General features: G+C 35.9%; 1 protein-coding gene across 7 annotated transcripts in view; it reads left to right on the top strand.

Moving 5' to 3' along the window:
- The window catches only part of GPATCH8 (G-patch domain containing 8), a 100,424-nt gene that overhangs the window by 17,985 nt on the left and 59,068 nt on the right, over positions 1 to 23,371 (top strand). Inside the window, exons 1-5 of one of the 7 annotated variants that reach the window (XM_042966640.1) lie at positions 8,239 to 8,319; positions 10,726 to 10,936; positions 13,670 to 13,740; positions 14,344 to 14,361; positions 16,686 to 16,758. Coding sequence is in view for 1 of the 7 variants with exons in the window: in XM_042966639.1 (XP_042822573.1) it covers positions 8,245 to 8,319; positions 16,686 to 16,758 (148 nt within the window). In the remaining 6 variants the exon portion in view is untranslated. Of the gene's footprint in view, positions 1 to 8,238; positions 8,320 to 10,725; positions 10,937 to 13,669; positions 13,741 to 14,343; positions 14,362 to 16,685; positions 16,759 to 23,371 lie in introns of those variants that run through there. The other 6 variants (XM_042966642.1, XM_042966641.1, XM_042966643.1 and 3 more) reach the window with 6 other exon arrangements.

The following is a 23,371-nucleotide window of genomic DNA, read 5'->3' as shown; positions in this document are numbered from 1 at the left end:
AGCCTTTAAGAATTAAGGACAATCTGTGTGTCAGTTTTCTTATTTGTGAGATAGGGATGATTTAAAAAAAAAAAAATCACCTAGGGTTGCTTGGGTGGCTCAGTCCGTAGAGCTTACAACTGTCTTCTTTGTTTTTGTTTTTTTATTTTTTATTTCTTTAGTAGGCTTCATGGCTAAGCGTCTGACTCTTGATTTTGGCTCAGGTCATGATTTCATGGTTCACGAGATGAAGCCTCTCCCCCACTTGTGCACATACTCGCATGTTCTTTATCTGTCTCTCTGTCAAAATAAATAAACATTTTTTTAATCCCCTAAATTCAACTGATTGCCAAATCCTGTGCTATCTAATAAGTTTGTTGCGATAAGGTTTCTGAAGATATTTTATAAAACTAAAAGAACCTACACGTGTCTATGTATATGGGGTGGTATTAACCATTCTCAAAACTTTGTTTTAAATAAACCTTTTAGGACAGTTTTAGCTTAAAGAAAGATCACTAAGATAGTACAGAATTCCCATAGATATGCACCCAGTTTCCCTTGTTATTAACATCTTACATTAGTGTGGCACATTTGTCACCATACTAATGGACTCATTGATACCTTATTATTAACTCAAGTCCATAACCTATATCCTTAGTACTCCCCTCATGTCCTTTTCTGTTCCAGGGTCCTGTGTAGGATACCACATTACATTTAGTTGTCATGTCTCTTTAGACTCTTCTTGGCCGTGACAATTTCTAAAAACTTTTAAAGGGTAAAACTTTAATGTTGTAATTGCTATTAATTTGGGGTCTAATTTACTATTTCAGTTTATTGTAAGAACTTATATATGTTCTATAGCACAGAAGGACCCTATGTCTAATTTTTATTATATATTTGTTTTTTAAAAATTTGAGAGAGCGTGTGAACATGAGCTAGGGAGGGGCAGAGAGAGATACCTAAGCAGACTCCATGCTGTCAGCGCAGTCGTGCTTGATCCCACGAACTGTGGGACTATGACCTGAGATGAAATCAAGAGTCGGATGCTCAATGGACCAAGCCACCCAGGCACCCCAACTCTTCTTTCTTTAAGGAAGGAGCTATTTAGTCTTTAAGGCAATTTCCTCCAAATGTCTATTATCTTTGATCTTTTCCAATAGTTCTCCCTTTGTTTTCTGTATATTTGCCCCCCTTTATATCCTAATATTTATTATTTTTATTATTTTTTAAATTTACTTTTGAGATTGAGAGAGGGAGCACGTGTGGGGGCGGTGGGGGGGGGGGGATAGGGGAAGAGAGAGAGGGAGACACAGAATCTGAAGCAGGCTCCAGACTCTGAGGTGTCAGTGCAGAGCCAGACACGGGGCAGACTCGTGAACTGAGATCATGACCTGAACCAAAGTCAGACACTTAACCAACTGAGCCATCCAGGTGCCCCTATAAGCAGTTTTTATACTTTTCACACGTTGCTACTAATTGATTTGTTTATTGTGGCAAATCAAGCACTCATAAATGTTAAGAAGTAATCTCTGTTCTGGATCCCTGGGTGGCCTAGTCAGTTAAGTGTCTGACTTCGGCTTGGGTCATGATCTCACGGTTTATGAATTCGAGCATAGAGCCTGCTTGGGATCTTCTGTCCCCTTCTTTCTTTGCCCTTTCCCCACTGGCACGCATGCTCGCTCTCTCGCTTTCTCTCTCGCTCTCTCTCACGCTGTCTCTCGCTCTCTCGCTCTCTCTCTCTGTCACACACACACACACACACACACACACACACACAAAATAAATAAATAAATAAAAAGAAAAAGTAATCTCAGTTCACTAATTTAGTTATGGTTGTGGAATATTTCTAGGCTGTTTAAAGTCAACTTCTATCACAAATATTTAAATTAAAACAATTAACTTTAGATGTTCGTTAGATGCTTCTTCAGATGTTTATCAGTTCCTGTCACATTTTCAGAACACCACTCAGTTCTTGTCCACATAGTCTTACACAGTTGTAATTAGTGAACTGCCTTTTTGATTTGTTCCTCCTTCCATTTAAACTTAACCTGTTTCTGCATAGTTTTAAAACTTTTATTGTAACTCCCTAATTGTTGTGTTAATAAAATAGAATTAAATTAAACTCTTCCTCTATTGGACATTTGCTTCTAATTTTTTAAAAATATATTAGAGAAGTGCTACAGTGAATGTTATCTGCATTTAATTACTATCTGCAGAAGCTATGGAAAATGTGGTATCTGGAACCCTGTCTCCCAGTGTTCTTCCTCCTGCCTCTTCCTCCTGGAAAAAAAAAATCACAAAGTAGCATACCAGAAAGAACATGGACTTTGAAGTTAATAATGACTTTGGGTTTAGAATTTGGGCTTCTTTACTTACTATTTAAGTGAGTAGATTTTGTACTTACACCCCTGAATTCTTCATCTGAAAATGGAAATAATGATACCTACCTTGTTGGATCATTCAGAGGATTGAGATCATGCCTGTGAAGCACACAGTTCCTGATACTTATTAATAGGTACTCAAAAGATAGCTGGTACAAATGTACTGTTTAGCAAGACCATGGGAGTAAACTGTTGAAAATGAGTTCCTGAGTTCTTCTAAACAGTATCTAATTTAGGCGGTGAATTAGTTATACCAGCAGAGTATTTGTATTTTTTAATGTACATATTTGTTGGTTTCATTGAGAAGATCATTTGGTTATCATTTTTAAATTTCTGAGCTCAAGATGGGAGCAAGGGGAGAGTGGGTGATGGGCATTGAGGAGGACACTTGTTGGGATGAGCACAGGGTGTTGTATGGAAACCAATTTGTGAATAAATTATATTAAAAATTTCTGAGTTCACATAGTTTGGTGTCTTTCGTGATTATTAATTTTTTCTATTTAAACTAATTAGTTTTTTAAAATTGAAATGTATTATAGTTGGGATTACATTGTGGATGATTAGTCGATGTCTTTTTTTTTTTTTTTTTTTTTTTTTTAAATAGTCAACCTCTCAGCAGCAGAAGAGCAACTCTGGTGTCAATAACTGAGAAGACTGGCAAAAAAAAAAAAAAAAAAGGAGCTGAGCTTATAGCCTGTTATGTCTGATGTATAAGCTTTTTTTTATTTTTCTTTTTCAAGCTTATTTATTTATTTGGGGGGAGGGAGGGAGAGTGGGGCAGAGAGAGAGAATCCCAGGCTCTGTCAGTGCAGAGCCTGACTTGGGGCTCAAACCCACGAACTGTGAGATTATGACCTGAGCTGAGACCAAGAGTCAGATGCTTAACTGACTTGAGTCACCCAAGTGCCCCTGATGTATAAGCTTTTTAAAAAAAGTTTCAAATATTCAATTGGAAATCATGATTTCATTTTATGTTTATGCTTAAACATTTAAAATTAAAGTTAATATTTTTGAATCAACACCACTTTAAAATGTGTTAAACATTTTAAAATAAATTCATCAGAAATTTATTTTGAATGGCATTGATTAAGCATTCAAAGATAAATACAAAATGGTTGTGATTTCTATTAAATACAAAATATTTATGATTTCTATTAGAGTATTTGAGTATTAGGGAATTTAAGTATAAAATTCAAAAGGAAAAAACACGCAGTTAAAAACAGAGCCTCCCAGGGGCACTTGGGTGGCTCAGTGGTCGAGTGTCTGACTTCAGCTCAGGTCATGATCTCATGGTTCCTGAGTTCGAGCCCCACACACGGGGCTCTCTGCTGACAGCTCAGAGCCTGGAGCCTGCTTCAGATTCCGTGTCTCCCTCTCTCTCTGCCCCTCTTTATTTGTGCTCTTTCTCTCTCTCTCTCTCTCTCAAAAATAAACATTTAAAACAACAAAAGAGCCTCCTTCTCATCTCTTGTCTCTTAAGCACCCGGTTTTCTCAGAGTTCACCGCTAGTGTCAGCTTCTTATGTATTCTAGAGCTGTCTATGCATATTTTTTAGTTTATTTTTATTTAATAAGTCATACAGTAATATTGACTTCTATTTTGGTGTTTAGTTCTATAAATTTTAAAACACGTATAGATTCCTGTAACCATCACCGTGTGTTTACACAATAGGATTTAAACTTTCTTAATGCTGGGGCGCCTGGGTGGTGCAGTCGGTTGAGCGTCCGGCTTCAGCCAGGTCACGATCTCGCGGTCCATGAGTTCGAGCCCCGCGTCAGGCTCTGGGCTGATGGCTCGGAGCCTGGAGCCTGCTTCCGATTCTGTGTCTCCCTCTCTCTCTGCCCCTCCCCCGTTCATGCTCTGTCTCTCTCTGTCCCAAAAATAAATAAAAAACATTGAAAAAAAAAATTTAAAAAAAAAATAAACTTTCTTAATGCTTAAAAAAGTATTTTTAAGGGGGGAGATGTAGAAATATTGGCTTTTTCCTTTTTTATTAAAAAAAAGTATGATTAAGATACAGGGTAATTCATTTTAGTGTACAGTTCTTCGAATTTTAACAAAATATAGTGTAGTCACCAGTGCAATCAGTATATAGCTCCAGGCAACCGCTGATCAGTTTCCTTTTCTCTGGTTTTGCCTATTCCAGAATGCCATATAAATGGAATTATACAATGACTTTTGAGTATGGCTTCTTTCACTTAGCGTAATGCATTCGAAATGTTACTGCTTATATGAGTAGTTTCTTTTTATTGGTGAGGAATGGTTCATTGAATGGGTGTATCATAGTATTTTAATCTATTTCTCAGTTGAGGGACATTTGATTGGTTTCCATACATTCACAAGACAGGATTTTCTGTGAACACAGGTTTTCCTTCTATGTGGACAAATACCCGGGGACGGAATTGATGGATTGTTTGTTCAATGTGTGTTTAATTTTATAAGAACCTGCCAAACTGTTTTCTGAAGTGTCTGTACCATTTTACACCCCACCAACAACCTATGAGAGTTTCCATGCAATTTCTGCAGCACTTGTTGTTTTGTTTTTGTTGTTGTTGTTGTTGTTGTTTTAAGCTGTTTTAATAGAGGGGCAACTGCATGGTGCAGTTGCTTAAGTGTCTTATTCTTGATCTCAGCTCAGGTCATGATCTCACAGTTTGTGAGTCTGAGCCCCATGTTGGGCTCTGCACTGATGGCGCGGAGCCTGCTTGGGATTCTGTCTCTCCTCTCTGTCCCTCCCCAGCTTGTGTTCTCTCTTTCTCTCAAAATAAATAAATAAACTTAAAAAAAAAAAAGCTATTTTAATAGATGTGTAGTGGTATTATCTTGTGGTTTTAGTTTGTATTTCCTTAGTAATGATGTTGAGTGTTTACTTGCCATCTATGTATCATCTTTGGTGAAGTCTGTTAAATCTTTGCCCACTTGAAAAATTGGGTTTTCTTATTACTGTGTTTAGAAAGTTTATTGTATATTTTAGAAATACAAATCCTTTATGAGATATGAGAGTTGTGAATACTTTCTCCCAGCCCAGGTTTTTTGTTTGTTTGTTTGTTTGTTTGTTTGTTTGTTTGTTTGTTTTAATAAGTGTAGGCTGTGTGCCCAGTGTGGAGCCCACTTGGGGGGCTTGAACTCACAACCTTGAGGGCAAGACCTGAGCTGAGATCAAAAGTTGGACACTTAACTGACTGAACCACCCAGGCACCTTGCAGCCCAGTTCTTCATTTTTTTTCTTTTATAGATTGTGCTTTTGGCAGTGTAGCTTAAGAAAGCTTTGTCTAGCCCAAGGTTACAAAGATTTTCTTCTATGTATTTCCTTCTAGAAAAGCTTGTAATTTTAGGTTTTATATTTAGGTCTGCGATACATTTTTTTAAAAATTTTTATTGTGTGCAGTATGGATTGAGGCTCATTTCTTTTCTTTTTTTTTTTTTTTTTTTGCATATGGATACCGAATTCTATGCCATTTATTGAAAATGCTATTATTTCTCTATTGAATTGTCTTTGCATCTTTGTTGAAGATCAGTTATTCATAAATATATGGGTCTTTTTCTGGACTCAAACTATATTATTAATCCTGTTTTGTATTGTGTGTGATAGATCCAGAATGATTTGACAACTTAGGCGGCTAGTTTTAGCAATTTGTAAAGCATGGGGCACCTGGGTGGGTTAGTCACTTGAGCGTCTGACTCTTGATCTTGGCTCAGGTCTTGATTTCAGAGCTGTGAGTTTGAGCCCCGTGTCGGGTTCTGCAATGACAGCGTAGAGCTTGCTTGGGATCCTCTCTTTTTCTCTCTCTGCCCCTTCGTGCCCTCTCAAAAATAAGTAAATCAAGCAAACAAACAAACATGGTTGTCCTAAGTTTAATACTCTAAAGATTTACTTTCAAAATAGTATCCAGTTATTGTTGGTATTAACACCAATAGTGGTAGTGGTAGAAACAATTAAGTGATTGTTTCTAAACTTTTAAATGTTGCTTTAGAAGTTAAAATAAGAGGCAAGTGTTAAAGAGATTGTTGGACAAAATATTGGAGATTAAGAGAGACTTTCAGAGATTGTACCTATTTTTCATTTTTAGTATTTGTTGATGATTGCTTTTCCTCATTTTTAAAAAAAGTTTTATTTATTTTTTGACAGAGATAGAGACAGTGCCAATGTGGGAGGTGCAGAGAGGTGGGGGAGAGAGAGAATCCCAAGGAGGTTCTGTGCTATTAGCGCAGGCCCCAATGTGGGGCTTGAACCCACAAAACTGTGAGGTCATGACCTGAGCCAAAACCAAGTCAGATGCTTAACTGACTGAGCCACCCTGGCACCTCTGCTTTTCCTCATTCTTGGAATGCCTGCTCCTCCATTTTTAAGATTTGCTTTTTGTCTTTGGAAAACCTATTCCTGTCCTGTTACTCCTTTCTTCTTTTGGATATACTCTACTACACAATTTTATTTTTATCATTTTTATTGTGCTAAGATACATACAACGTACAAGTTACCATTTTAATTATTTTAAAGTATACAATTCAATGGCATTAAGTATATTAACAGTGTTGTTCAACCATTATCACCACCACTGTCTAATTCCAGAACTTTTTCATCACTACCACACAATTTTAACACCTAATTGTTCTCTAATGTTTAGCCACCGAGTTAAGTTTTAGGGTTGTAAGAGGTAAACAATATTTAGTTCTTGTTCTTAAGGACTTTACAGTCTGATGAGGGAAATAAGTAACCTAGTAGTTTTGATACAGTGTGGCAAATTATATGTTTAGGATCTCTATGGTTAAGATTTATTCAAGTAAAATTTTACCTTGAAAAAGTAAAATAACTTTTTGTTAACATTCAAGTTGTCCTACCACTCCACACATTGGATTAACATAGGCTAGACTGAAGTCTTTCCTCTTTTGATTTAGGTCAGTTCAGGACTTACAAATCATCACGCCCTCTATTTTGTAACATAAAGGGAACCAGAAAGTTGGTATTCTGTTTTAAAGCCAAATTATGAGCTATTATTTGCTAATAGAGTAGGGAGATCAGAGAAAACCATGATTAGAGAGAACTTCCTAGTTGTCTCCTCCTATCCTCAGTTGAACTATTTTGACTTACTCTAGTTGCAGTGACTGCTTACTTATGGTCAAATATGGCATTATACAGACATGTTTATCTCTCTTGGCAGATCATTTGAGGAATAGCTGTATTTAGAATACTGTGTCAAGAGATTGTGTTTTTAGATTCTTTGAAACTTGGGAGTTAGCAACTTGATTTAAAGTCCAATGTTTTAGCAGTTTTAATTTAAAAGCAATGTTACCACCACTGAATAGTATTATAACAGATTTTTATTTGCATTCTTCTATTATTATGATTTATCTTCTTCAGTGCAAGATTGTTTATGAAAAGCTAAAAAACATGGCTTTTTTTTGTTTGTTTATATATTTATTTTGAGAGAGAGAGCATGCACAGGAGGGGCAGAGACAGAGAATCCCAAGCAAGCTCTACACTGTCAGTACAGAGCCCGACGTGGGGCTCAACTCACGAACAGTGAGATCATGACCTGAGCCAAAACCAAGAGTGACACTCAACCCACTGAGCCACCCAGGCATTTTTAAGATTCTGGAGTCTCCATGATATCATCAGTCAGATAAGGAGTTGATAATCCCAAATGGTTGATAGTATTTTAGTTAGCAATTTCAATGTTTATCAAAGGGAGAATTCCTATTACTAGGCCTAGACTTCTAATAAATTGGTTTTTTTTATAGATTTAGAAAAGTCTGAAATTGTGGCACAGTTTTGATTGTCTACTGAAAAAGAATGAAAAGTTAAAAATAACCCCTAGCTGGATTAGATTATTCATATTTTGGCATTTATTACTTTTGAAAAATAACTGTAGTCTTGTCTTTTCAGGGTAATCACTTTGATCAGTATGAAGAAGGACATTTGGAAATTGAACAAGCATCACTTGACAAGCCTATAGAATCGGTAAGCCTATAGATCAGTGCTTAATTTTGGGTCATAGTTAGTTAGGTAGTGTTCGTGTGACACTTGATGTGAATGAATTTAAACTTATTAATAAGTTATAGTACAGTTTAGAGCTGTTTTCTTGCATGCCCTACAGTAATCAAATAGAATTTGGGATGTTATCTAATATTTAATATTTTGGGAAATCAGTCTGAAAGATCTAGAAACCACTTAGAATTTGATGGAAAATTTCATTTTGGCCCATACTGATATTCTGTTAAAGATAGCGAGTTAAAGTTTAGTGTTTTTGTAAATTGAATAAAGGAGTAAAATGTATTTTGATCCTTTAAAAGCTACACCTTTCCTTGGCAGCACAATTACGTGTGAAATGTTCCATTAGGAATAGTTAAGGACTAATATATTTACCAGACACTTATGAAACATGATAAATTTGGTAGCTTAAGAGATGTCTGGTTTTTGTGAAAAGCTGATTCTTTCTATCCCTTTACATGACTTAGTTTTGGATATTGATATAAGTCAATAGAACAAGGAGATTTATTTTCCTGGCTTTTAATTTTTTAAAAAAATCTTAATTTTTGAACATCATTTTCATTTTGAAAAGCTCTTTATTTTTAAATTACACAGTGCATTGTTAAAATGTCTAAACTTGTCAGTATTGTCAGTATTTAATATTTGTGCTTAAGTATACATATTTAATTAGGGTCTCAGTGAGTTATTGGTAAACTTGAGTGAAAATGATCGAAGAGGAAGTCTTAATCTTAATAGCAGTGAAGACATCTCCCTTCTTCTTTAAGAAACACTAGCTTCTTCTCCTCCCTCAGGAAAATAAGACAGTTTAGAGAGCACAGACATTTTAACTTCAGCTTTTATTTTCAAAACTATAACATAGTAAAGGATCAACATATATTTATGTTCCTAATTAGGTTGGTGTTGTGTGTGTGTTTGTGTGTGTGTTTAGATGTTTACAGAAATTTACACAACTTGGGGTGTTCGACATTTTTCTTCCACAGCAGTTGGCCCATATTAGCTAAGCAGCCATGATCTGGTTTGTATTGCACGGTCTGCCTTTTTTTAATTTCTTCTCTAGGGTTTCTTTCTCCCCCACCTCCCCTTCTTATTTCTGTTCTTCTGGTCCAGTGAACACTGCATATAGTACCTTCTGTCTTAATGTGCTGGCATGATGCTAGACTTAGGCATGGCAGTAATTGATGACGCATGTGATAATGCTGCAGAGGGAGAATTCACATCTGATCTTGAGCTGAAAGCCCAATCTTGTATTTTGACTTGAGGATAAAATGCCAAGCCCACATTGCTAAGTTAAAAATCACTGAAGTTTGTGCCTTGTTCTGTGTCATCTTGGGAATTACCACAAGGCAGAATTTTATAATGAAGTCTGTAGGCTGGCTAAGCTAGCATTTTGTACTTGAAAAATAATTTAATTTTTTCATTTTATTTAAATGTCTCTTTGGGTCATAGTTTAAGAACAGATAGTTGTCAGAAGCAAGACCCAAGTACCATATCTACAAGGTACATGATTAATATTCTTAAATAAGCTATAAATCTATGGGTACTCTGATTCAACAGTAGTAGGGAATTTAATTAGACTAAATTTGCAGCTTAGTATTCATTATTACTATACTCAAAAGATTTTTAAAAAGCTCTAAAGTAAATAATATTTAACATTTTTAAAGCATTTTAGGGCTGTATTTTAAGGTTTTTGGAAAATTCATTCCTTCGGCATGTGAGACTAATGCTATTTTTCCTCTCACACTGTCCAGGATTTTTTCTAGCATATGTCATAGAAAGAATGCTATCAGAAGACTGTCTGAGTGATCACTGTTGAGGAATCTCAAAGAGTAGGAGTGGAATTGATAATATGCCTTATTTATTGAATCGTATTATCTTCTCCACTTAAAATAGTGAATGACATAGTGCTCAGACTGGATATTTAATTTTTTTTAATAAATAAGTGTATGTTCAGAGATGCATATTAATTATATCTCTAATGAAAATTTACTCCTGAAACATAAATAAATATTATTTGCGTTGTGGTAGTTTAGGTAATAGGAGGAGGAGCTTCATAGCCTACATTGCTTTAGGTAGAAGTGGAACACACAAGACAGGAAGGATTTTATTTCTCTTATGAATCACTTGGGAACAAATTGAAAGTTTTTAAAGGTTTTAAGGAAACTTTTGCTAAAACAATTGGCGTGAAAGTTGGTAGTGCGGTATCAATCTCCCCCTCCCCTCCAAAGGGAAGAACCCTATCATCTAAGGAATTCCCACCAAATAAATATATATTATATCACTGGCTGGCTATATTGAGCTCTCTTGTTCTTAGGGGGAAATGGCATTGCTTTTCACACATAGAAAGAGTCTCTGCTGAATTAAAATCTTTCTCTGCAGCAATATCTATTGAGAGGTGCTGACTGTTTTGCTACAGCATGCAACTCAAAAGTGGCTGGAAATATGCAGCTTTGGGAGTCTACAGATCACTGCAGGAGCTAAAGGTCTAGTCATTTTTTTTTTTTAAACAAAGGTAATCTGCAGCAGCTGGTAACCGTGGAAATCTCTGCACAGGTTTGTGCCAAGAAATATGCCTGTGTGAAGGGTTATTGTGAGTATAGGATTAAGGTCTTTTCCTTTGGTAATAGGGTAAATTTGTTGTAAACTGGCAAGATGGGGAATGAAATACAAAGACTCAAGTACAAAGATTCAATAATGCATTATGCTTTAGTAAACTTCTGAAGCCTAGACTTGTTGGTGAGATAGATGATCCACATTTCAGTTTCAGTCAGGAAGTGTTGAAAACACCTCAAAATCCAGCATTTGTAAAGTATTTCATAATCTTTGTTGCGAAGTTTTATTTCCCCTGCTTTATTTCAGTCAACCAAATATCTTTCAATGAAATTTTTGGTCAAAAATAAAACTGTTCTAAGAAAATTATGAAAGAATTGCCAGACAACTTGATTATCTGAATTACAGAGAAGATGGAAAGTATTAATGTTTTCCCTTATTACAAAAAGAAAAACAACTTTACAGAACGTGAATTTTAAGTTACTGTTTGATGATTTTTTTAGGTCGCAGCCATTATATCCTCTACATTTTTTAACGATAAAGTATTTAGAAAGCAAAACTTAAGTCTAAAGCCAAAGCTCACTTTAGAATTCCACCATAGTTCGAAGAACTGTTTGGTGTGATTTATGATATATGGTTTTTTATGACCTTTGTCATACAATATGAGAGGTGAGATGGGGGCATGATTACAGCTATACAGAAGGCAAAACACGTACATCATAGTAAAATATGTTGTCACTGTTGCAGTTGGAAGTAAAACTACCCATCAGCCATTAGTTGGTCTTTGTTCTACCTGAATAAAATCCTGTCTTTATAGTTGTTAGGTTGACTGAGAGGTTTTTAAAAATTAATGTAAGTTTTCAAACTCCAGTTGCTGATGTTTACTTTGCTTCTCTTGGGATTTAGAAGTATATGTATAATTGAGTTCATGTTGCATATCTGTTTAGATCTGTGGACTCCACTAGTTCCAAACTGTAACTATAAGACTGCTGATTTGACATTTAGCAGTGACCATATGTGGACTGCACTATAAATAATGTGCTTCTTGGAGCTGAATGGTGTAGCATTACTATATGGCTTTTCTCTCTAGTCTTCATTGTGTCATCTGTAGTGAGCTATAGATTTTTTGTTTCGGGAATTTTTACAATTTGTTGTTTGCATGGGTTCACCTAGTAGCATTTGGTTTTTGCTTATAGAGTCTTTAATACACAATCAGCAAAGCTTACAATCCACTCAAGAGACCTACCATTTTTGTCACTGTTGAAAATGGGCAAATGGTGTAAATTGAATGTGGCTGTCAACTAAAACAAAATTCATTGTGGAGTTAATATTCATCCAGTCACTGACATAATTGTAATACAGTTTTCTCTGGAGACAGAAGATTCTATTTCCTGCTATAAAAACTGGAATCAGCCTCATACAATAAAGTAAATTTTAATCTATGTTTTGGCAGGCTCCCATTGTACAGATTGGTGGTGCTATTGCCAAAATGATCATTGTTACTATGACAGAATACAGCTTTATAGAGCAGAGAAAACTTCTTGGGAAAATTTCTAGTTGATAGTTAATAAGTAAAAATGTTGAGGAATGGCTGAAACAATAATGAGGCTTTTTTTGTTGTTGTTTTTGTTTTTTCTGGTATTGTGTTTTAGCATGTTGATAGTTTATAATACTTACATTTCTTGCTTTCAAAGATTTTCCCATTGAAAAATTATATTTTCCTTTCTTACACATGTAAAAGAAGGGAACAGAGGGTAAAAATGTAGCATTTTAATTATATATTTAAGTTTAGGAATAGGAAAAAAAAAAAGGCCAATTGAGGTAATCTAGGTGTAAAAAAGTTTGAGTTTTCAGCTCAGCTTTGTGGTTTGACCAGAATTAAAGAACTTCATGCCTAACCAAAGAAAATGCCACGCTGCCACCATTTTGGTCTTAAGAACATAGAGTAACAAATAGCTTGTGGGAACTCTGTGAATCAAGTGGAAAACTAGTTTGTTTGCCTGTTTCCTTTGGGCAAAGTTTAGTTGCTTTATCAATTAATTTAAAATTAGTATTTGTCTTGGGGCACCTGGCTTGTTCATGCTCTGTTGGTAGAGCATGAGAATCTTGATCTTGGGGTCGTGAGTTCAAGCCCCACATTGGGAGTAGAGTTTACTTAAATAGGTAGGTAGGTAGGTAGGTAAGATGGGTAGAATTTCCCTGCAGTTCTTCCATGTGCATTTAATTTATAAACAGCCTGTCATTGTCATGCCCATTTATTAGTTATAAACCAGACAGTGTTAAAAAGTTTTTTTCAATTACTTACTTTTGGTTCTACGAAATTAAAATATAAAGTTTGAGGTTGAATTATATTTTAAAATAAAAAACAAAGGTTTTTTAGTTACGACTATAGTGACTGAAATAGTAAATTGTTAAATAGTAAATTTACTTCAGAGGTAAATTTAGTTCTTGTTACCCTCATAATGTCTAGATTACCTGTTTGGGCTTTAAATTACTCCAATTTACTGTTATAAATAACATCCATGGGAATAATTTGCAAAATCACAACTCCAAACAGAGTAGATTATTATTTTCACAGGCTTATGAGTGACTCCCTTGTTCTTTCACAGTGACTGTTCAGTGAATATTTTGATCATTTCAGGGATAGGCAAGTCTACTTTGTTGTACTTTGTTGTGAGGTATTTTGGTGTGCCTTCCCTTGTGTTACCCATCATCCCTAAGCCTATTGAATTTTTGACAAGTGTTTATAAAACTTTTTTTCTTTTTTTGGTAGGAAAAGGGACCATACTGAATACTAGCCCTTTCTGCAGAGTCACAGAGCTGCCTTTTTTCCTACAAAAGCAGGTAGTCTGGAATGATAGGAAAGGTCCAGATTTTCTGTTATTAGTCATTCACTTAATCTCTGAGGTTGGTGAGGGGAAGAGGTTCTGGGAGGTATGTCTGTTGTTTCTGTTGCCTTTGTTATAATCATAAGGACATAAAGTGGCATATTAATTTTAATACAGACCCTGACATTTCATTCCTTATCCATACTTAGGAAAGTAGAGTTAATTAAAGGACAGTTTTCATCTAAAGTTTGAAAAATGCCACTACCATTTTGTATCAGCTTGCTTTTTTTTTTTTTTTTTTTTTTTTTTTTTTGAGAAGGTGACAGCTATCTTGAGTGGTTTTGTAAAAGTGGTGCTAATGTGTATAATCCTAAAGTTTTCTTTTTTCTTCCTCTCCCTTTAACATTTGCTTTTCCTTTCACTGTTGTCAGTCACAACACGCTGCTCTTGAATCTCTCAGCTGGTCTTGACTCGTGAATTTACTTATGCTTTCACTCTTCTTTAATAAATACATTAATTGCAAGCAGTGAATTGAAAACAAGACAAAAAAAAAAAAAAACGACCATTAGTGATTGGACAGTTTCTTACTTTGTGTTACATTTAACTGTTCTTTTGACAGCCCAGTTTTTAAAGCCAGGTTCGTATGGAAATGCTTTCACTCCACTTGCACTGCTTTTGGAAATAGCATACTGCTTCATCTGTCTGTTTATTTTAGTGCATTCATAATATAACACAGTCAGCATAATGTCTCATCTCCACTTAGCCAAAGATTGAATTTTCTTAAATAAAAAAAGGGAGCGACAATTTTTGTCAGCATGGTTTAATATCCTAAATCTTTGTGCCAAGTAGAGTTATAACATTAGTCTATTAAAAGATTAAATGATAATTTAGTCAACTATATAACCTTAGAGTCATTCTGCTATCCGTGTCCTATAGTTCTTCAGATGTAAGAGTTATGATATAAAGTAAGGATTTTATGTACAGGTAAGTTTATATTCATAATAGTATAATAAAGTCCTCTTTTTCATTTTCTGCTAACATTGCTTATAGTAAGACTTTATCATTTGTTTTTAAGTTTTTGTGATGTCTAGTAATAAGGAAGTTACTGCCTCAGATTATACATAACCATGGCATTTTCTAATTCAGTTCCTGGGAAAAAGTAATTTCTAGTGACCTTTTGTTTCATTTATTTATTTTAGAGAGAGAGAGAGAGAGAGCGCGCGCACAAGTGGGGGAGAGGGGCAGAGGGAAGAGAGGGAGAGAAAACCCCAAGCATGGAGCCCAATTCAGGGCTCTATCCCACGACCCTGGGATCATGATGACCTGAGCCAAAATCAAGAGTCACTCAACGGACTTTGCCACCTGGGCGCCCCTATATATGTTTAAAACAGTAGTATCTTTTGTTTTAGGGACAGATTATTTTCCTCCTCCTCCTCCTCTCCTTCTTCTTCCTCTTCTTTTTTAGAAACAAATTTTCCATTATTGTTTGCCTCATTTTTGTTTTTAAAAAGGTATCCTGATCTTTATTCTGCCCTGATCAGTGAATAATCAGTTGCTCAGCTGAGTTTTCCAGTTTGCCTGCTGTCATAAACTTGTGGAAGGAAATTGTCCCCCCACCATCTCAAAACAGAACGTTGGAAGGCTTAACCTTCCTCTTATAACTTATTGTCAGAAAAGATAACAGTAAAATTAATTGTTTTCTTCTATAATTCTAAAGAACATTTTATCATTGAATATGGAACTAGAAGATAAAAAGCAGTTTAATAGGAGATGTTTGGTTTTAAATAAGATTTATGGCTTTAGCTTTATAGATTGATTTCAGGAAATAATGAGATTATTTTCAAATGGTGATAACTAGGTTACTACTGTAAATTACATTTTAATGCATATAGAACACTTTGTGTTTATAATTTTAAAATGTTTCTCTTTGGAGGAGTATAGCAGCATTTTATCTGACGTAGTTAATGGTTATTTTAGTTTTGTCTTCATATTTCACAACGTTTGTAAAAAGCGAATGGGACAAAGATATGCAGAGACTTCTAAGACCTTGAACCCTTAAAAGCTGACATTAATTGTTGTTTCTGGTGTCTTTATGTACAGTTTTCATTGAAATGCCTTTTCTGGTGTGCTCCTAGGAAGATGAGACATTATGTATATTGGTTTTTTCCCCCTACATGCACTAATGGTTCTTTACTGTTAACTTATTGCTAGGCCTGTTTCATTCTAACATTTTAGCATTTTTGTTAGATTACATGTTGAAATGCATCACTCAGTCTGTGCTTGAGCTCATTTTATTTTTCTGTTTAATCAATTTAATTTCTTGTTTTACTAACCTCACTGTTTTTTCAGTTTAATATTGGCTGCATGCTAGTTAAATATTTATATTTTATATATATATACATATATATTAAAAAAACCAATCAAGTCTAGCCTGGATTTTGCTCTGATTGTGTTTTCATTTCTAGTGGTGGGGCAGTCTTACACTTACAACTTACTTTGTATCATGAAAGCCTGACACATAAGCAAAATAACTAAACACAATGTAGATTTTCTTTAAAACAAAAAAACAAAAAAACTTCAAGTGGTGCTGTCTAGGTGGTGGATATGATTGTATAAGTACCTTGACTTTATGCTTTTTAATGTTAGTTTTAAATTTCATAAATGTATTCCCCCTTTTCCCCCTTCCCCTTTTTCTCCTTTTTAAAGTGTTATGTACAAAAGTTGCCCAGCACACCATCAGAAAGGACCCTCACCCCTATGTTCTTCCCATATAAAATACTGGCCAGCATTTCTTTTTACATTAATGCCCCTTTTATTGGGCACATTTACCCTATTATTAGCACTTTTTTGCATGCATATATGTAGAATTATCTCTTGCTCATCACCTGTTTAAATGTCACTAGGAAGGGAAGAATATATTATTGGAATATTTTTGGTTTGTCTCTCTGTTCTGTCTGTCAGGATAATATTGGACATCGCTTACTCCAGAAACATGGGTGGAAGCTGGGCCAGGGATTGGGAAAATCTCTTCAGGGTAAGTTTTTTAAATGTACAAAAAGAAAGAAAGAAAGAAAACAATGTTTCTGATTTGATCTTATACCTGAATATATTATCTTTTTAAGAAAAAAGTGTTTGGGCTTTCCCCCCTGCCTTTTCTCCCCTAGAATAGTCTATATTTTTCCTGTAACTGTATTTTAAGTCACTATTAAGATCATAAGTTGCAAGAGTAAGCTGCTGTGTCATGAATACTTTCAGGTCAAACATATTGTGTGTGTATGGCTCAATTGGTTTTAATTTTTTTTGATGGGGGTATGTCATTTAGCAATATTGTATTGTGGCTTCAGTATTATAAAGGGAACCATTCAGTGGCAGAATTTAATTTTTGCCCTTCTGAATTCTCCCTGAAGCTGGTGATTGCCCTGGCTCTTTTCCTTTACGGTCAGAACCCATGTAGTAGGAGAGAGAAGAATTAACCCATATGAAATGTAAGATGAAAGCAGAGGATTGTTTCCTAGGGCTCTCTGAGCAGAGAGGTCATTTCTCTCTCAGGTTCATATTAGGCTCTGGAAAATATATGGCTTGAAGTTTCCATTGCATTAATTTTTCTTTTAACTATAGTAATCATTTGGGTAAAAACAAAATACTAATATTTCTGCTTTTGAGGCTCTGGAAAATATATGGTTTTGTTTCCATTGCGTTCATTTTTCTTAAATCATTCCGGTAAAAACAAAAATACTAATATTTCTGCTTTTGAGTTCTTGCTAGTTGGAAACCCAGCTTCATTTACCTTTTAGCTCCCTCATGTTCGAGAGCTACTTACTATTCTTGGTAGTGTTCTGTGAACACTGCCTCAGAAATGATGGAAATCATTGCACTTCTACTTCTGGTCACGGAGGGTCTCATATAAGAGGATCTTTGGGGGAGAGGTGTGCTTCTGTTGACTGATTCTTTGATTTTTGGAAATAGATTTCCACAATGGGAATGGGAATCTAGCCAATTCCAGTGTGCGTGTTAAAGGGGATAGGTCAGGGCGTTAAGCAGAATGTTCTAGTCTTTAAAGACGTTTGCTTTTTAAATGATAATTCTACAAGTTCTATTTAGTGGTGACACAAAGGAGATGCTTAATAAATATATTTCAAATTAGTATTTATTAATAAGCACTAACCTATTTTGGGGGGTAGGAAAAAGATTTGATTATCTTTAAACTTGTTTTCTGGTGGCACAGGAACTCATTGCAGTTGATTACAAAGAGCTGTCTATAATTAAGAGCCATTTATTTGTATGGTGTAACCCATGGATTTGTAAGAGTCCAGAAGAAGGGTACGGATAATCAGGACTGAAAGGATAAAATTTGCCCCAGTAGGTTATGTAGTTGTGAGTGTGGGGTTGAATTGAATGCAGGTGATTGCTCAGAGGATGGTCTCAAGACTGCATTTGATCTTTCTCTATTATATTTACCCTCCTATTCAGAGATTCCCAGGAGCATTGTTGATTCTTTTTTTTGTTCAGGCACACAAGGGAGTAGAATTTGGGGGCATTTCATAGGAGCTAGCAAATCTGTTTGAATCCCAGAATTTTTCATTTGTAAGCATCAGAGTATTAAAGTACACCTAGCAGAGGAAGAGTGAGGAAGAGTGGCTTTAAGAAAGGAGAAGTAATTGGATACTCACTTGTTTTAGGGTGATGGAAAAATTTAATTTTATTTTAAGAATACTTAGAATTTTGGTTCTGTTTTTATCTTTGAGCTCTTTGAAAAGAGGAATTAGGTTTTATCCATATTTTAACTCCATCTCCGTGGTTGCAGACATATAATAAGCATTCAATAACTCATAAGTCCTTTATTCATCTAAAATATAAGGGGAATTTGAAGCCCATCCCTTTTTTTCTTTTCAATGGTGATAGAAAACACTAACATAAAATTACCATCTTAACCATTTTTAAGTGAACAGTTTAGTAGTGTTAACTAAATCCACATTGTTGTGTAAGGCCCATCTGTTTTGAATGGCTGGTACAGTATCTTTACTCTTGAAAAGAATGGAACCTTATTCTGTTGCCAACATTAAAGGCCAAGTTTAATTGTCTTGTCAATGGCTCTTTATTTTTTTTAGTGTTAGATTCATCAGTGTGCATGTTTCTCTTGCATAGTTCTTTCTGTAATACCCACATGATCTGACCTAGAATGTAGCTACATTTATGGCATGTTGAGGTCATTCATGACAGATTGTTTTCATTGTACCAAACCTTTGCTATAGATAACCACTGAAGAAAGTCCTCGTGATCTGATGAAAATGAAAATGCCTTTTTAGTATTTTATAGACTAGTCACTGCATATAATTTCTGGGCTCATAGCTTTGTAAATCCTTTCAGTTCTCCTTTTTATTTGCTTTTAGGGCTCTAACATCTTTAACATGCAACCATCCACTAAAATTTAAGCCTCATCTCTTTAGATTTTTTTAACGTTTATAAATGATTTCAACCCATCCAAGGTTTTTACGAAGAATGTCAGTCCTTGGAGGCTACAGTGCAACTATCTTGTTACTATATAGATTGGGGAATAGGGTATGCTGACTCTAGAATGAGATTATCTGTGGCAGGATAGAAAATTGTACTTTGTAAACTGGGTTTATTTTTGTACTTGAATTTTATTTATTATTACCATTTATTCTCCCTTAGTATTAAAATATTTCAGGGGCGCCTGGATGGCGCAGTCGGTTAAGCGTCCGACTTCAGCCAGGTCACGATCTCGCGGTCCGTGAGTTCGAGCCCCGCGTCAGGCTCTGGGCTGATGGCTCGGAGCCTGGAGCCTGCTTCAGATTCTGTGTCTCCCTCTCTCTCTGCCCCTCCCCCGTTCATGCTCTGTCTCTCTCTGTCCCAAAAATAAATAAAAAACGTTGAAAAAAAAAATTAAAAAAAAAATAATAAATAAAATATTTCAAAAGTTAGAAAAGAACTTTAAAAAGGACTTTTATTGTGTATGGCAGATAAGTGATTGCTAGTGGTTTAGAAAAAAAAAAAAGACTTAGGGTTGCCTGGGTGGCTCAGTCAGTTGAGCGTCCGACTTCGGGTCAGGTCATGGTTTCGTGGTTTGTGGGTTCGAGCGCCACGTCAGGCTCTGCGTGGACGGCTCAGAGCATGGAGCCTCCTTTGGATTCTGTGTCTACCTCTCTTTTTCTCTCTGCCCCTCTCTCTCCCAAAAATAAATTTAAGAAAACATTAAAAAAATTGTTAAAAACAAAAAAAAGACTTAAGGTGGAAAAGATATGTTGATAAGGTGTCTGAAGGGAACAATACAAAGACCTGTTGATGAGAGATATTATGGAGCATTGCTTATTATAGAGGCAGAGGATGTATTTAAATTGGAATAAAGCAACAGTGAATGATAGTTGTATTTTGTGGAAGTTGGATTAGATTTGGTTCTTGAAATTGTTTTATAACCTTCTAGCAGCTTTTCTTTTTTTTTTTTTAGGTTTTATTTTATTTTGAGAGAGAGAGTAAGCACAAGTGGGGGAGGGGCAGAGAAAGAGGAAGAGAGAGAATCCCAAGCAGGCTCTGCTCTGTCAGTGTGGACCCTGACACGGGCTTGATCCCGTGAACTGTGAGATCACGATCCCAGCCGAGATCAAGAGTTGGATGTGTAACCAACTGAGCCACCCAGGTTCCCTGTGGCAGCTTTGAAATGAAATGTAGTTCAAAATCTTTATTTTGCCGTGAAATGTTTAGTCAGTAGGTGTAGCCTAGAAGTGGAGTACCTAAACTTTGTTACATTGTCTAGGTGCTTTTTGATGGTTTCGCTGACCTTTTTTTTTTTTTTTTTTTTAATCATAAACAAAAGTTCAGCCTGTGGGAAAAATGGATGGGGTCTGATACTCTTTCATCTCTCACCCTGTCTCGAAGATTCAATCAATAACAGACATCCAACAAATATTTACTGAGCTATTGAGGCTGTAAATAAGCATAGCAAACCATGGACAAAGTAGGTAAGACATTGTCCTGTTCCCCAAGACTTGCAGGCTCTACACTGTCAGCATGGAGCCCAAGGTGGAGCTTGAACTCCCTAACCGTGAGATCATGACCTGAGCCAAAATCAAAAGTTGGGCGCTTAACTGACTGAGCTATCCAAGTATCCCAAGTCTTGCTTTTTTAAACTGCTGTAGACCTTGAAAATTTCTTGAAGCAAGGGTCTACGTTTTATACTTTTATGTATTCTTTCCATACTTAGAATTAAGTATGTGATCAATCTGAATATATAATTGACAAATCACTCCAAGTTCCTCGAAGGTAGGGATTTTTGTCTAGTTTTTTTGTAAAAGTACTTGGTGTAGGATGTGAAGGAGGTGTGAGCAGCATTTAGAAATATAAGATACAGGGGCGCCTGGGTGACTCAGTCGGTTAAGCGTCCGACTTCAGCTCAGGTCATGATCTTGCAGTCCGTGGGTTCGGGCCCCGCGTCGGGCTCTGGGCTGATGGCTCAGAGCCTGGAGCCTGCTTTTGATTCTGTGTCTCCCTCTCTCTCTGCCCCTCCCCTGTTCATGCTCTGTCTCTCTCTGTCTCAAAAAATAAATAAACGTTAAAAAAATAAATAAATAAATAAATAAATAAATAAATAGAAATATAAGATACAGATAAGAGTTTGGCTCTGCCACTAACTTTAAGTAAAGGGACAAGTTACCATCACTGAATTTTTTTTTTTGGTCCAATAAATGGGAATTAAAATCTCTGCTCATTTTCTCACAGTTAATGGGGATGAAGTAAATTAAGTGAAGTCACTTTATAAAAACTATAAAATGCTGTATAAATGCTCATTGCTATTAATATCTCTTGTGTATATTTAGATATTTTAACTAAATTGGAGATAATCCATCTTTAGGTCTTTTTCCTTTTTTTTTTAAAGTTTATTATTATTTTTACTTTTTAACGTTTATTTATTTTTGAGAGACAGAGCGTCAGTGGGGGAGAGGCAGAGAGAGAGAGGCAGACACAGAATCTGAAGCAGGCTCTGGGCTCTGAGCTGTCAGCACAGAGCCTGGCGCGGGGCTCGAACTCACAGACCAGAGCTGAAGTTGGACACTTAACCAACTGAGCCACCCAGGCGCCCCTGTTAATTTTTGTAAAGATGATTTTTTTTAAGTTTATTTATTTTGGGGGGAGAGAGCACAGTGGGGGAGGGGCAAAGAGAGAAGGAGACAGAGAGAATCTCAAGCAGACTCTGAACTGCCAGCACAGAGCCCGCTGCAGAGCTTGAACCCATGAACTGTGAGGTCATGACCTGAGCCGAGTCAGACACTTAATCCGTCCAGCAGACTTTATTTTTAAGTAATCTGTCTACCCAACGTGGGGCTCAAACTCACAACCCTGAGATCAAGAGTCACAAGCTCCATCGACTGAGTCAACCAGGCACCCACCTTTAGGTCTTAATAAACCTAAATGTCATAAAAACCTAAATTCAGAAGCCCTGTCTTGTTGCTATTTCCCAGAATTTACAATATGGTTCTTATATGTGCTCACTCTGTGCTAGATAACTGACTCCTGGATCTGTGTTTTTAATGCTGTGTGCATTTTAGGGTCCCTAAACCCCTAATTTTCGTGTATTTTTCAATGATTCTGAGGTCTTTAGTTTTTGCCACTTCTGAGCCTAATTTACAATACCTAACAGTCCCAATCACTAAACTGTGGCATTGGGAAAACTGGATAGCAACTCAGAAACAAGAGGTTGGATCCACACTGTCATTTCTTACCCCAACATATATTCCAGGTGAATAAAATATTTAAATGTTAAAAAAATCTTAAGATCACTAGGGTGAGCAATGAGATAATTATTATTTTAAAAATAATGTTGATGGGGCGCCTGGGTGGCTCACTCGGTTAAACGTCTGATTCTTGATCTCAGCTCACGTCTTGATCTCAGGGTCATGAGTTCAAGCTATGTGTTGGGCTCTGTGCTGGGCATCAAGCCTACTTAAAAATAATTATAATAGGGGTGCCTGGGTGGCTCAGTTGGTTAAGTGTTCAACTTTTGGTTTCGGCTCAGGTCATGATCTCATGGCTTTGTGGGTTCGAGCCCCACGTTGAGCTCTGTGCTGGCAGCAAAGAGCCTGCTTGGGATTCCCTCTCTCCCTCTCTAGCTGCCCTTCCTCCACTCATGCTGTCTCTGCCCCTCTCAAAATAAATAAATAAACTTAAAAAATTAAAAAAAGAAATAATGTTGGAATGAGAACATCTTTTCTAGATTTAACTGCAAGCCCAGAAGTCTTTAAAAAGGATACATTTTACTATTTCATTGCAAATAAAAAAGAAAAAACAAGTAACAAACTGGGGGAAATATTTGCAATATCTCCTTATAGACAAAGGAAAAATTTCCTTCATGTGTTTATTACCTAAAAGAACTTACTACCTAAAGAGAAAAGGGGACATGATATGAACACTGTTTATAGAAAAATAATGCAAATGACCTTTACGCGTATGAAAATATTTTCAGTCCTTCTTATAATAGAAATATTCTTTATCTAATTATTCATCTATGTATTTTTAGAAATATGCATTTATAACCACAAATACAGTTTTTCACTTTTGCTTTGGAAAGGTTAAAAAAAATTAGCCTGGTCATATTTTGGGAAAACAGGTATTTGCATCATAGCCAATGACAATAT

This window comes from Panthera tigris, chromosome E1 (genome assembly GCF_018350195.1).
Source record: "Panthera tigris isolate Pti1 chromosome E1, P.tigris_Pti1_mat1.1, whole genome shotgun sequence".
Classification (NCBI taxonomy): domain Eukaryota; kingdom Metazoa; phylum Chordata; class Mammalia; order Carnivora; family Felidae; genus Panthera; species Panthera tigris.
Note: the sequence above shows the minus strand (reverse complement) of the source record. Positions and strands in the feature narration are given on the sequence as shown.